The sequence below is a fragment of the Peromyscus eremicus genome, chromosome 2 (genome assembly GCF_949786415.1).
Source record: "Peromyscus eremicus chromosome 2, PerEre_H2_v1, whole genome shotgun sequence".
NCBI lineage: Eukaryota > Metazoa > Chordata > Mammalia > Rodentia > Cricetidae > Peromyscus > Peromyscus eremicus.
Window position 1 is genome coordinate 150,221,987 of NC_081417.1, and position 13,832 is coordinate 150,235,818.

The window sequence follows — 13,832 nt, forward strand, 5'->3', positions numbered from 1 at the left end:
CTGATGTACTTTCCTTGCAAGATGATTAATTCCTTGTAATTCCCAATTCTGCCCTCAACTTCCTGATAGAAAAAACTATTGATGAGTGGGTATGCACTCTAAAGATTTAAAGTAGATCTGACTGTTTTTCATGTATAAATGTTTCGGTTTGTGGTTCAAGATTCCTTATACGATGATCTTCAAGATAAGTAATACAGTGATTGGTCCTTTCTTTGTAACTGCAGCATGCAGCCTACCTGTGAAAGAACTGGCTGAGAAGAATAGCTTGCTTGTCTACACTGTCAACCTACAACAAGGTACTTGGGTATGAATGTATGAGGGTTCTTGGGGTGATTTGTTTTTCACCTGTAATACGTAAAATGTTAAATCATATAAGGGAAATAAAAAACATGGTTTTTAAAAATAATTTATTTTATTTTTATGTGCTCTAGTGTTTTTTGCCTGCATGTATGTGTGTGTGAGGGTGTTAGAGCTTGGAGTCACAGACAGTTGTGAGCCGCCATGTGGATGCTGGGAATTGAACCTGGGTCCTCTGGAAAAGGAGTCAGTGCTCCCAACTGCGGAGCCAACTCTCCAGACCAAAAGACATGTTTTTTACTTGTATTCATTGTAATCATTCACTTGAAAAATAGAATATAACCACACTGTAATTTTATATTGCTTGAAAGATTTTGTTGGGGTATATAAGCTGTAGAGGAAAAATGGAGAGAATAAAAAGATAGAGTGAGAAGGAAAACATCAAGAGAGACAGAAGGGACATTTCTGGATAGAGATAAAAGAATACAGAACACAGAATAAAGAATACAGAAGAAGGAAACCATCAAGAGAGTGTGTGTCTTTTCCCTTACCCCCTCAGATAAAATACTCACAGTACGCCAACTCAGTGGATTCCCTCTGAGCCCTGTGCTACTGGAGGCTGGTCCCCCAGGTAGCAAAACTCTGCCCCCAGGAAATGGAAGTTACTATTATTGCTGTACTGTCCTCTCCCACAGAGGAAAAAGACTGGCCCACATTCACTTAATAAACCAGTAGCAGAAAGGTCTGGGCCCAGAACCAGATGTTCTGACATTGGGCCTATGCATTCATGGCTGTGCCCTCTGGGCCTGGGAAGCAAGCAAGAAAGGGTGACTATCGGCTATGGTCTGCTCTCCAGTGGTGTGGGAAGTAATGCCTTGGCCAGTCCTGGACAGTATGGATGAAGTCCAGGGAAAAGCTTTCTTTTCTTCCGTTCACTTTTTTAGTGCTGTAGAATGTGCGTGTGTTTGTGTGTGTCCCTGCGTACACGTGTGTGTGTGTGTGTGTGTGTGTGTGTGTGTGTGCGCGTGTGTGTACATAATGTGGGTTCTGGGTTGTGGGGATGGAACTCAGGCTGTCAGGCTAGGTGGTAGGGCCTTTCCCTGCTGAACCATTTCTCTAGCCCATGAAGAGATCCTGATGCCCTTCTCAGGGTGGGAGACCGAGGCGAGGCCTCCAGTTCAGGAGGGAAGGAGGGTGGAAAGGTCAGAGAACTGAAACTGACGGACTCTGAGATGGAAATACCAACCCCACAACTGTCTAGTTTCTGCTTCCCAGATGAGCCTCCCCAGGAGAAATGAGCTCGTATGTGCCGCCCAGCCTAACAGGGAGGAGTGCTGTGGGCTGCATCCCATACCCTCACGCTCCTGTACCACTCCCACTCTGAAACAGACAGCACTGAGTTCTCATCTGTATCAATCAGCCTAGAAATGGCACCAACTAGTTCTCAGGTCACTTCCACATTCTCCGTTTCTTCCATTTCTCAGCTCCCAGCAGCCCACAAGTACGCAATGAGCGGGAGAATTGTTCTCCCTTCTTAGAGAGTTAGCCTACTATCCCACAGGGCAGGGTTTTCCTTGACATTTCTGTGCTCTAGATAAATTCATTAGGAGAAAAAAAACAACAAAAATCCATCCAGACTGGTCTATAGCTCAGCGGTAAACACTTGCCTAACACGCTTGAAATTCCAGGCTTGGTCCCACTGTGGCAGAAACATACAAAACCTTTGTGGACATGGCTGCTGGGTAATGTATTTCACGCTTTACCTCCTCTGACTGTTTGCCAGCCCTCAAGAGGCAGTCTCAGTAGATAAAGGAAAGATCGAACATCCTTTTTTTTTTTTAAATAAATACATATATGTATGTATGTATGTATACACACACACACATATATTTAGTTTGAGACAGGGTTTCTCTGTGTGTAACCACTGTGGCTGTCCTGGAACTCGCTCTGTAGATCAGGCTGGCCTCGAACTCACTGAGATCCACTTGCCTCTGCCTCCCAAGAGCTGGCATTAAAGGCGTGTGCCACCACCGCCACCCAGTCTACCATCATTTCTATACTCAACAAAATGAGTTTTCTTCACAAAGCAGGCAGAACCCGGTTTTATCTGTAATAGAGGGACGCTGAAGTCTAGAGTGCGGGGAGCCTCTCAGGCACAGGCTACTGTATGAGGACAAAACCATCCCCCCTACAGTCTGTATGGAAAGCAATTCTTTGGATGGTAACATGTGATCATGGTATTAGTTCACTGGCCATTTCACTTTTCTTCCTCAGTGATATCCCATCTGTACTGTGATGCTGGAGGAGACAGGGCTCATCACAGTCTTCCAGTGAGTGCCAGGAGATTGAGAGACTGGTTGCTCATGGTTACACAGACCCAGGTGCTGGGATGAGAGCAGGGGACCAACTAGAACAGTGGTTCTCAACCTGTGGGTTGCAACCCTCTGACAAACCTCTATCTCCAAAATTATTTACAATACGGTTTGTAACAAAAGCAAAATCACAGTTATGAAGTACCAACAAAAATAATTTTATGGGTGGGGATCACAACACGAGGCACTACATTAAAGGGTCGCAGCGTTAGGAAGGTTGAGAACCATTGCTCTAGAGTGAAGAAGAGGGAAGCCTTTCTTCAGGCTGAAGTCACTGATCCACAGTGATCAGTCAAGGTCACCCGCTGAAAGAGAAAGTTAGCTTAAGGAGCTTAAAAATATTTAAAAGTGGGGGAAGCAGCTGGGTGGGTGCTGGCACATGTCTCTAATCCCAGCACTCGGGAGGCAGAGCCAGGCAGAGGCAGGTAGATCACTATGAGTTCGAGGCCAGCCTGGTCTACAGAGCGAGATCCAGAACAGGCACCAAAACTACACTGAGAAACCCTGTCTCAAAAAAAAGCCCCCCCCCCAAAAAAGGTGGGGGAAGCATGGTAGTGAACGCCTTTAATCCCAGCAATTGGGAGACAGAGGCAGGTGGGTCTCTGTGACTTCAAAGCCAGCCTGGTCGACATAGGACAGTCAAGAATACATACATATGAGAACCTGTTTCAGAAAAAAGGGGGGCATGGGGTTGGGTGGAGGCTGTCTCACAGAATAAGAAATATTGGGTTTAGCTTATTTATTTGTTTTGATTCTCAATATAGAGTTTCTCTGGGTAGACCAGGCTGGCCTTGAACTCATAGTGATCTACCTGCCTCTGCCTCCTGAGTGCTGATATTAAAGGCTTGAGCCACCATGCCTGGTGAATAATGGGTTAGAAAGTCATATACAGATGCTATGATACTTAGGGTTTCAAATGTGTCACCCCAAGGGGCTGTGGAGATGGCTTAGTCAGTAAAGAGCCTGCCATGCAAGCATGAGGAGGATCTGAGTCTGGATCCCCAGAACTCATATAAAAATCCAAGCATAAGGATCTGAGTCTGGATCCCCAGAACTCATATAAAAATCCAAGCATGAGGATCTGAGTCTGGATCCCCAGAACTCATATAAAAATCCAAGCATGGCTGGGGAGATGGCTTAGCAGTAAAGGGCACTGGCTGCTTTTGCAGAGGACCCAAAGTGTGGTCCTCAGCAGCTACATGGCAGCTCACAGCCATGTGTAACTCCAATTCCAGAGGAGCCAATCCCTTCTACTGATGCTTGCTGGCAATGCATGCGCCTGTACACATAAACTCATACAGGCACACACACAAAATAATAATAATAATAATAATAATAATAATAATAATAATAATAATAAAACAAATCTTTTAAAAAAAGAACTATTTCTGAATAATAAATGGATATTTAAAACAAACAAAAACATTGCTGATTTCAAATTGGATCAACTATTCTTACCAGTTTCATTTCAATGAGACAGGCCATTACCAATTCAACTGGCTTAATTGTATCAAGTCAAGTTTAAACTGGTTTAAGTCAAATCAAGTTTAAGCACAATCAAACCACTTGGCAAGGGCCCATCCCAGTGTTTGAGGAGCACAGAGCCTGCGGAACAGCCTGGGCTGTGGGGTCAAGGCCAAAGGCATTACTCCATTATTGCCCTCAACCTGCTTGTTCTCAGGTAAGTTCATTCAGCTCCCGAAACCTGTCTTCACTTAGGAAGTGAGAAAGTGCTATTCTCTCACAGGATTGCTACAGCAACTAAGTGTGGTATATGTCAGAACCGTCACTAGCCTGTACGACATCCTCTATCAATGCTAACCCTAGTCATCTAAGTCGAGCAAAGTATGTAATGTTGGCTCACACTGGCTAGACACAGAAAATGATGGTAATAAAAGTGAACTTTTCCCCCCTACCTTTCCTCACTCTTCTTTTTTTTTTTTTTCCTTTCAATTTTTTATAAAGATGGGGTCTTACTATATAGCCCTGGCTGGTCTGGAACTCACAGAGATCCACCTGCCTCTTCCTCCCGAGTACTTAAAAGTATTGCTGCTAAGCCCAGCTTTCTACCCTCTATTTCTTCCCTATTGAAGGCTCCTCACTTATCCCACCTCCTCCAAGAATTCTTGACATCTCACCGCCCCCCTTGAGCTTCTGGCTCTGAACCCACAAAGTAAGGATCAGATAATCAAAGCCTATTACCCTGGACGGCGCAGCAGCAGTCACGGTTCTGACCCGGGTTGGAAGCTGTTTTACAGGTTCTCCATTTCTTTGCCATTCTTTTCTCCTCCTTCCCATCCTAGCCTGCTACTGGCCACGTTCATGTGCTCAGCAGCAAGTAAGAAAGCTAGAAGTCTTGGTGGTCTCATGAATATGCATCAGAATGAAGCAGAGTCGGGTGGAAAAGACGTCTTAACTCTGAGGAGGGAGCATTTTCCACTGAATAGGTCTGATTTGAGCGGCTCACACTGCTCACCTCATTCACTCTCCCTCGGAGCACACAGATTTCAACCTTAACAGCTCTTTTCAACCATCTGACTCCCTGTACTACTACCATACACTGTGTGGTGAGGACAGAACCTGGGGCCTTGCGCTTACTCTGCAAGCACTCCATCACTGAGCACTTACGCCCTGCCCTAGACGGTGTTTTTATAAGCTTGTGCTAATGGCACACCCATCTGAGCCTCAAAGACTACAGGGTGGGCTTTCCCCTGATCTCATTTACAGATGAAGAACCTGAAGTTACAGGCTAGGAACCTCCCCTGGTGCCTGGCAGGTGAGGGATGGAGCAGGCGCTTGGGTCCAGGGCTTGACAATCGAGCCTGTAGGCCTGACGTCTATTGTCCAGCCCTGCCTCCCCTCCTGCCCATCTGCTCTCTTCCTTCTGCTCCTACATTGCTGTCCTATTCCACACAGAGCTGCCTGTTGGACACATCTCCCCTGCGCCTGCCCGGGACCACGTTGTTTCCTGATACCATCCACTGGTGTCAGAGTTGAAGTGGCGCTCTCAGCACACTTGAAGGAAGTGATGATGGCTTCCAGATGAGCTTATTATCCTAAATTTAACATTTTTTTTTTCAGCACTTAGAATTTCCACTTTCTCCCTTCCACCCCTGTGCATTTATGCAATTAGAAAGCATGCAACAGGAAACCATTTGAGTCTCAGACCAGTCCGGAGGAAGGCAGCCCCAGCTCCATGAACTACATCCTTGTGGAAATACTCTGCAGAGTTTATTTGGACAGGCTCAAAAATAGTCCTTCCAACAATGCAATCAGATTGAACCATGACAAGTAAAATGCAATTATGGGTTGGTTACATTTAAAAAAAAATGTAAACAGAGGTTTGAGAACCAACAGTAAAAACAAGAGCCATCTCCTTCACCCAGTGTCTGCTTCCTGCAGGACTGTGGGGCTGCATTCTTGGGTCTTTTGAGAGCAGTGAGAGATGACATTCACGCAAAGGGACAGCTCAGCAAAGTGTTCCGAGGCCACTTCTCAGAACAAAGGCATGCTTCTGTAGACAGCAAATGTGTCCCAATAATGGCTCCCCAGCCACTCGGAATGCAAAAACCATTCACCTAAATGAGTTCAAAATACATATTGTTCTGGGCCAAATTATACAGTCTCAAGTTCAGACTGTATGTATTTATGTATGTTGGCAGCGCAGGCCACTTTTGGGGCGCCACAGCTTTGCCCTAGTGTCCTGTGCCCAGCTGGGTTCCCATCAGTAGTGGCTCTTAAAACCCATGAATTCCCTTGTGTTTGAGAATTCCCTTGTGTTTGGTTCCAGAAGGGCAGATGAGAGGTGAACTCAAAGCTCCACAACCCCCTCGAGGGACCTGGGCCCCCAGAGGACTTGAATTTCCAATGAAACTTCAAGTAGAACAGAATGCTTCCCCTTGCCAACAAGCTGGAATTTTGTGAAGGCTCGTCTGAGATCACACACACACACACACACACACACACACACACACACACACACAGAGATCAGGCTCTGTGCTTCCGATGCTCTCTGCTAAGAGATACAAGGTGGGAATACAAAACGCTCTGGGACTAGACAAACAGCCAGCGCTCCCTTGCCTGGCTTCTGCCCAGAATCATGTCCTCCTGGAGGAGGTTCCTGGGGCACTTCAGCAGAGCTCCAAGGGTGCTCATTCTATCTGGATGTGGGGGCGGTTTTCCCTTTGTCTTTTTGGATGGGGGAGGGCTGTCATTCTTAACTCTAAAGGGATACTAATATGTAAAGCAAATACAGAGAAGAGCTGCAAGGGAGGAACCCAGCGCACGACTATTTTTCTTCTAACGGCATAGGCTGCTCTGTATGGGTTAAGAGAGCTGTGTGAAAAATAGCCAAGCGGCTGAGGCATGCCATGGCCATGACTTGCTGGCCTGGGCAAAGCCCAACTTTGGCAGAGCGTCCCTGCCGCCTGTTCAGGTTCACAGCCTAGCTCATGTTTCTGGAAAGGGAGGTAGAACAAAGAATAAGGGAGGAAAAGCAGAGGGAGGGGAGAGGCCACCCTGAATTGACTCCCCAAAGCTCTTTCAAGGACTGAGGTCTAATCAATGTGCCTGACACTGGCTGAGGCCCCTCCAGCTGCCACCTCTGCCTTTCCTGCACTCTAGCTCATGACCTGTCTGTCATTTCCCAGCTATGAGCACGTCCATCACCCAGAGCATCCACAGTGGACACCTACAAAAGCCTGAGCACAAGTGTGCTGTACACATCAGAAGAAACTGGAAAATACTCTGTCATGCTTCACATGAACCCACAAGAACCAAGTCAAGGGGAAGTGGCTCTTTGTCCTCCAACCTCTATATGTCCTTCCATTCAGGCTGTGGCCACCAGCTTCATACTGCCAGCCAGAACTGAGATTGCACGAAGTTCCGTGTGGTATTGGGAGTGACATCAATGGAGCAGACGTCAGCACAGCAGGTATGGCCAAGATCAGCCATGGTCCACTGTGAGCCAGTGCGCAGGCCTAGAGCAGCATCAGGAAGGCGCCCCTCAAGACTCCACCATGGCCATCACTGCACAGGGGTAGTACCAGTCTCCGGGGGGGTGGGGTGGGGGGGGCGTACAGTAGGGGAATGGGGAGGACACGCCTGACTGTGGCTTCAAGAGGTCACGGAGTCCACAGCTAGACCATTCAAAGAGAATCCTCCTGCCACAGAAAGGAATGAAGGGCTTGCACTGGGCTTCCCATTTTTAATTTATTTAAGATCACCTCCTTACAATTTCCAAAGAGAAAATACAAAAGAAACAGACTTGGTTTCAAACACATAAACAGTGGCTGGAGTTGGAAGCGTTGCTGATGGCACAGTCCTAGGACGTCAGCGCACTCCAGGGCACTTCAGTATTCCTGAGGAATAAACACGGTTTTTCTTTCCTCCCACTGGGATGTTCTCAGCATAAGTCACTGCTCCTACAAAGCGAGGACATTCGGTTAGAACTGGCAGCAGACGTTCTGATACCACTGGCTGCTGCCTCAGTCAGACCCCATGGCTCCAATCATGGCCAACTTTCTGTTTCACCTATTTCACAAGCACAGGCCCCAGCTGAGAGGGAGAAGACCGGAAGGGGCAGACATGACTGGAGACTCAGCTGTGACCCAGGAGGTCCGGGTGAGCACCAAACACAGCTTGACCAGCAGCTGCTGACTCCAGTCGCTAGTAGGCTCACCTCTTTAAGATTCTCTCCCTTTGCTGAGTGAGGATACACCTCTCCCACAATCCATTGGGAAGTGAGGGGGGAAAAGACTATGAAGAAAGTCCCCAGGGTAGTGCATGGGGCCCAGGCCATGCTTGGCCAGCAATTACCACAGTACAGCCATGCCGCAGAAGCCCCCAGTGGGATTCTGTTCCTCCATGTGAGAAGGATGACAACATCTAGGCACAGACTCAAGTCCAAATGAAGTTACAAGGCCATTTATTTTAGAGCAGCGTGTACAAGGCTGCAGAAAATGTAATATTTTCCACAGTACCTCCCAGCCATTAAACATCTACTACGCATAATCACCTCTGATCCATCATCCAGGACAACTCAGCTTGGAACAATAGAAACACTCACAACAATGGAAAGACCCAGCGCTCTGCCTGCCCCTTGCTGTCCACTCTCAGCCAAGCTCTGCTGCCAGGACGGTGAAGAACCAGGGAGAGTGGAACAGCCTGTCACCAGGTCGGGACAACACTCAGCTCTTCTTGAACTAACATTAGACAAAGCACTGGCTGCTCTTACAGAGGATCTGGGGTCCAACACCCACTTGGTGGCTCACAACCATCTATAACTCCAGTCCCGGGGAATCTGGTGCCCCTTTTCTGGCCTCCATGGGTACCAGCATGCACATGGTACACAGACATACATGCACACCAAACACCTATACTCATAAAATAAACATAGAATAATAAAATTGGTAAAAATTTGAAGAATTCTGTCAGGGAGAGAACTATCAATTCTGTACGTACTTTGACATATTTTCCATGTAGAAGGTATGGGGCCTGTAGGTCGTGCTGACAGTTGGAGTAAGCCATGCCCAGGCCCACGCCAGAACCGAAGGCCAACGGCCACATTCTTCCTATTGGGCATGAAGAGAGAAATCCCAACAGGGAATTGTTAAAATAAAGCTTCCACCCAGCATGTGTACTCAGCATTCACAAACCCTGAGTAGGTATCACTGCTGACTGACATGACGGGCCGCCACACAGCACTGTAATCCAGCACACTTATTAAGTGCCTGGGCTGCTAAGTGTGATGCAAATAGCCCAGTCTGTCACCATCTGTGCACCTGAACTAGTTTCTTAACCTTGACAGAAGGAACATGTCAGTAAGGTGTTTGAACTGTTTATTAATTTCACCAATATTCACAAACTTTGGCTATATTCAGTAAACCATGGAGTTTACTTACACGTCTACAATTCTCTAGTTCCAGTCCTTGTCAGTTCTCCATGGAAAAGAGGTCAAGGTGACCTGTTTCGCTTCTAGTCAATATTCCAACTTAAGTTTTCCCAAGGAGGAGACTCAGGAAGGAGCAGGGGCACTTCTGGCCCACTTGCCTTTATTAACAGCAAGCCACATCTCTGGGTCACTTTAGAAATATGTGGGCATGCGGACTGGCCAGCACGAAATGCAGGCTTTTGAAAGGATGTCATGTTTAAGACACCAGGCAACCCTGACTCACTGCCCCCAGGGAACACCGGAGATGTCCAACCCATGCAGACTGAGTACACGGTCTGTTGAGCTCATTTTACAATGGACCAGTTGGCAGCGTTTTATGCAGACACTGTAGTGAGAAGCTGGTGAAAGTCACTTACTTTTAAAGAAGGTGAGAGAGAAAACAACTCCTAGTCCAAAACCAGTCCCTGCAAAAATGGAAAACAGTGTTACAATGCAGTAATCCAGCAACCCCAAACAAAGGGAGAATTAAGACCGCTCCAAAGGAACAGAAGACAACAGGCTTCTTTTTATAACTTGGAAGTTGCTTTCTCGTTGCTAACCTTTCTCATTGACAGGGACACGCAGATGCCTCCGGTCTATGAAAAACTTTATTCCCTATCATTCTGTCCTGGAGTGTTGCAAGGTGGAAGTGAGGGTGGAGACCCCAAAAGACTGTTGCAGAATCTTCTGCACTGACCAGTAGTAACCTCCTACTTCACCTCACACAGGAGTCACTAAAAAGCTCCCCTTGTCACTTTGTTTCTCCGGGTGATGCTTAACATTTTAGGAAGAAGGAATGGTCCAGAACAATTCCCAAAGGTTGCACTCTCACACAAGTCAGTGTCCAGACAGAGGGAGAAGGGCTTCCCTTTGCCAGAGCTGGGGATCCTATCTGAGCCCTCATGATAGGCAAAGACTGTATCATGGAATTACATCCCCAGCCTTGTTAACACCTCACTCTGAATCTCAGCTTGGAAAAACTTCTGGCTTTTAGGATAAGCTGACTCAGAATTCGTCAAACCCTAGTTCTGATGCCAACTTCAAAATTTCTCATTAGCCCACACGTAACCTATACCATTATTTAGTTATTTTCTTTCAAAAGTGAGTAAACTGAAGCCCAACTTAAATAACAATGTTGGCGTGATCAACTCAGGTGCTAGCTGTATATCCTAATCAAGTGCATGAAAACCTTCGACCGCCATTCTACAAGGACTCGTCCCACGGTGTCTACTAACAGACTCCTTACCTTCACATAAGAGTGCATGAATTTACTTCTCCGCCACAGCCAAACTGGCTGTTTTCCTTTTCAGACTTATAGACCAACACATTCAGTTCAGAACCCTGGTGCTCTGTTTTGGTTCTGAGACAGAGTCTGGCTATGTAGCCCAGGATGTTCTCCAATTCTCAATCCTCCTCCCTAGCTCTGCTGGGATTACAGACTGCACATTGTGCTCCGATTATTCTGAAGTTCTGTGTGTCTGCTCCACAGCTCAGCAGAGCCTGAGACCAACCTCTTTATGAGTAAGCCATACAAGTCCTGGTTCTCCCAAATTTATGCTGCTGCTAAAATCTGGTGGGCTTTTGTTGCTGTTTTGTCTTTTGAAGCGGCACCCTGCTAAGCAGCCCAGGCTGGTACGATACTTTGAAGTCCAGCCTGCCCTTGGCCTGAGTGCTAGGATTATAGGTGTGTACCGCTCGCCGCCCAACTTTGTGCTACTGGGATTCTAAGTTTCTTCTACTGGGCTAGGGATATGGCTCAGTGGTACAGCACCTACCTCCCATGCATAAGGCCCCACGTTCAGCTTCCAGGATATCACATACACACACAGAGACAGACATATACACACACAGGGGAGAGGGAAGAGGAGAGGAAGGGAAATGGGGAGGGAGAAGCAGAATTCTCTAGGTAGTGCAACACAAAACCTCGGAGTACTCTTCAAGCAAGCTAACTTTTCTGTTCTGAAGAAGAAAACCTCACCATGAGCAAGCAAGGTATGTATTTTTGATCCAGGAACTCTGTCACCCATGCACAATCTAGCTGGTGTTAGATTTAGTACAGTACACATGCTATTCACACCAATAGTTTCTTTTTATTCCTTTACTTTTTCTTTCTTTTTTTTTTTTTCCAGAGACAGGGTTTCTCTGTGCTGTTTTGGTACCTGTCCTGGATCTCACACCATAGACCAAGCTGGCCTCGAACTCACAGAGATCCGCCTGGCTCTGCTGGGATTAAAGGCGTGCGCCACCTCTGCCCGGCCTTTACTTATTTTTTTTTTTTTTTTAAAGATTTATTTATTTATTATGTATACAGTGTTCTGCCTGCATGTATGCTTGCAGGCCAGAAGAGGGCACCAGATCTCATTACAGATGGTTGTGAGCCACCATGTGGTTGCTGGGAATTGAACTCAGGACCTTTGGAAGAACAAGCAGCGCTCTTAACCTCTGAGCCATCTGTCCAGCCCTTTACTTATTCTTTTGGTGTGTATGCACTCATTCATGTGTGAAGGCCAGAGAACAACCTCAGGTATTGTTCAAGAAACATCAGCCTTTTGGGTTTTGTTGTTTGTTTTATATGGTATTTTTAATTTATAATTAACTTAATTTCACATATCAGCCATGGATTCCCCCGTCCTCTCCCCCCCCACAATCCACCCCCCATTCCCACCTCCTCCAAGGCAAGGTTTATTTTGTTTGTTTGTTTTTTGAGAAAAGGTTTCTCTGTGTAGGCCTGGCTGTCCTGGAACTTGCTCTGTAGACCAGGTTGGCCTCAAACTCAGAGACCTGCCTGCCTCTGCCTCCCAAGTGCTGGGATTAAAAGCATGTGTCATCACTGCTGCCCGGCTCAGCCTTTTGTTTTTTAAGAGACAGGTTCTCACTGGCCAGAGAGCCTGAGGGATCCACCTGACCCCACCTCCCCTATGCTGAATTATAAGCACACCTCTAAAGCTGGGCTTTTGTTTCTTTTCAGTGTGGGTCTGAAGACTGAAGTCAAATCCTCATAGCTGAATGGCAGGCACTGTACTAACTGAATCACCTCCTTGGTCCCCAGGATGATAATTAATACTTTCTTTTGTTTGGGGGGGTGGTTGTAGATACAGGGTCTCACTATGTAGTCCTGACTAGCCTGGCATCACCATGTAGACAAGGCTGGCCTTGAACTCACAGAGATCCACCTGCCTTTGCTTCTTCTGCTTGGATTAAAGATGTGCACCACTTCGGGCGGTGGTGGCACAAACTAATCCCAGCATTCGGGAAGCAACAGCAGGTGGGTCTCTGAGTTTGAGGCCAGCCTGGTCTACCGAGTGAGTCCTAGGATAGCCAGCGCTGTACACAGAGACACACTGGGGTGGTGGTGGGCATCAGCATGCTCAGCAGGTTTTTGGTCATTATACCACATACAGGGCCATGCTGTGTTTCTTTCATAGACAGACAAGTACCAAACATGTGGCAACAACAGATTACATGTGTGATGGTGGCACACAGATTTCCATGGGGTTGAAACCGGAACCAGCGGTGGAAGAAGAGACCAGAGAAAGGCAAGTACAGGAGGACAAGGCAGGAGAATTCCCAGGGATGGGCCTAGCAGTTGCTTTAAGACTCAACCAGCTCTGTACAGAGTTAAACAGGACCTCACACCAAGAGGCTGTTCACGGCCCACTCTCTGCCACCAGCAAACCCAGGGAGAAAAAGGCAAAGCAAAGCACCCTGGGTCTCTCTAAAAGAGGACACCTCCAGCAGGTCATCGAGGTACTCCGGAAGTGTCATTGTCATCACAGGCAGGGACAGTTCCCTGTGCTTTACTGCAGCTGACCTTCCAGGAGATTGTGAGCTGGAGCTGGAAGAAGGTGCTATGAATGATTCTGACCCTAGGAACAGGTCCAGGCCTAGGAAAATGCATGCGCACGTAGGTTGCCAAATTTTAGCAAAAAATAATTTTAAATGTTAAAAAGAAAAGTATCTGTAGCACACACCTTTAATCCTAGCACTTGGGAGGCAGAGGCAGGAGGATCTCTGAGTTTGAGGCCAGCCTGGTCTACAGTGCAATTTCCAGGGCAGCCAGAACTACACAGAGAAATTGTCTAAAAAAAAATGAAAAATAGAGAAGATTGCATAATATGAAAGGAAATACTTCTACTACACAATGTGTTTGTATTTTAAGCTAAATGCAATTACAAAGAATAAAAAGGTTGCCAGGAACGGTGGCCATGCCTGTAATCCCAACAGACGCAGGA

General features: G+C 46.9%; 1 protein-coding gene across 1 annotated transcript in view; it reads right to left on the bottom strand.

Moving 5' to 3' along the window:
- Nucleotides 1–7,861: 7,861 nt before the first annotated feature.
- Micos10 (mitochondrial contact site and cristae organizing system subunit 10) overlaps nucleotides 7,862–13,832 on the bottom strand; it is a 29,751-nt gene continuing 23,780 nt past the window's right edge. Inside the window, exons 2-4 of the mRNA XM_059255287.1 lie at nucleotides 9,978–10,025; nucleotides 9,132–9,241; nucleotides 7,862–8,092 (exon numbers count right to left, since the gene is read on the bottom strand). Of these exons, the coding sequence (XP_059111270.1) occupies nucleotides 8,084–8,092; nucleotides 9,132–9,241; nucleotides 9,978–10,025 (167 nt within the window). The 3' untranslated portion in view covers nucleotides 7,862–8,083. The remainder of the gene's footprint in view (nucleotides 8,093–9,131; nucleotides 9,242–9,977; nucleotides 10,026–13,832) is intronic.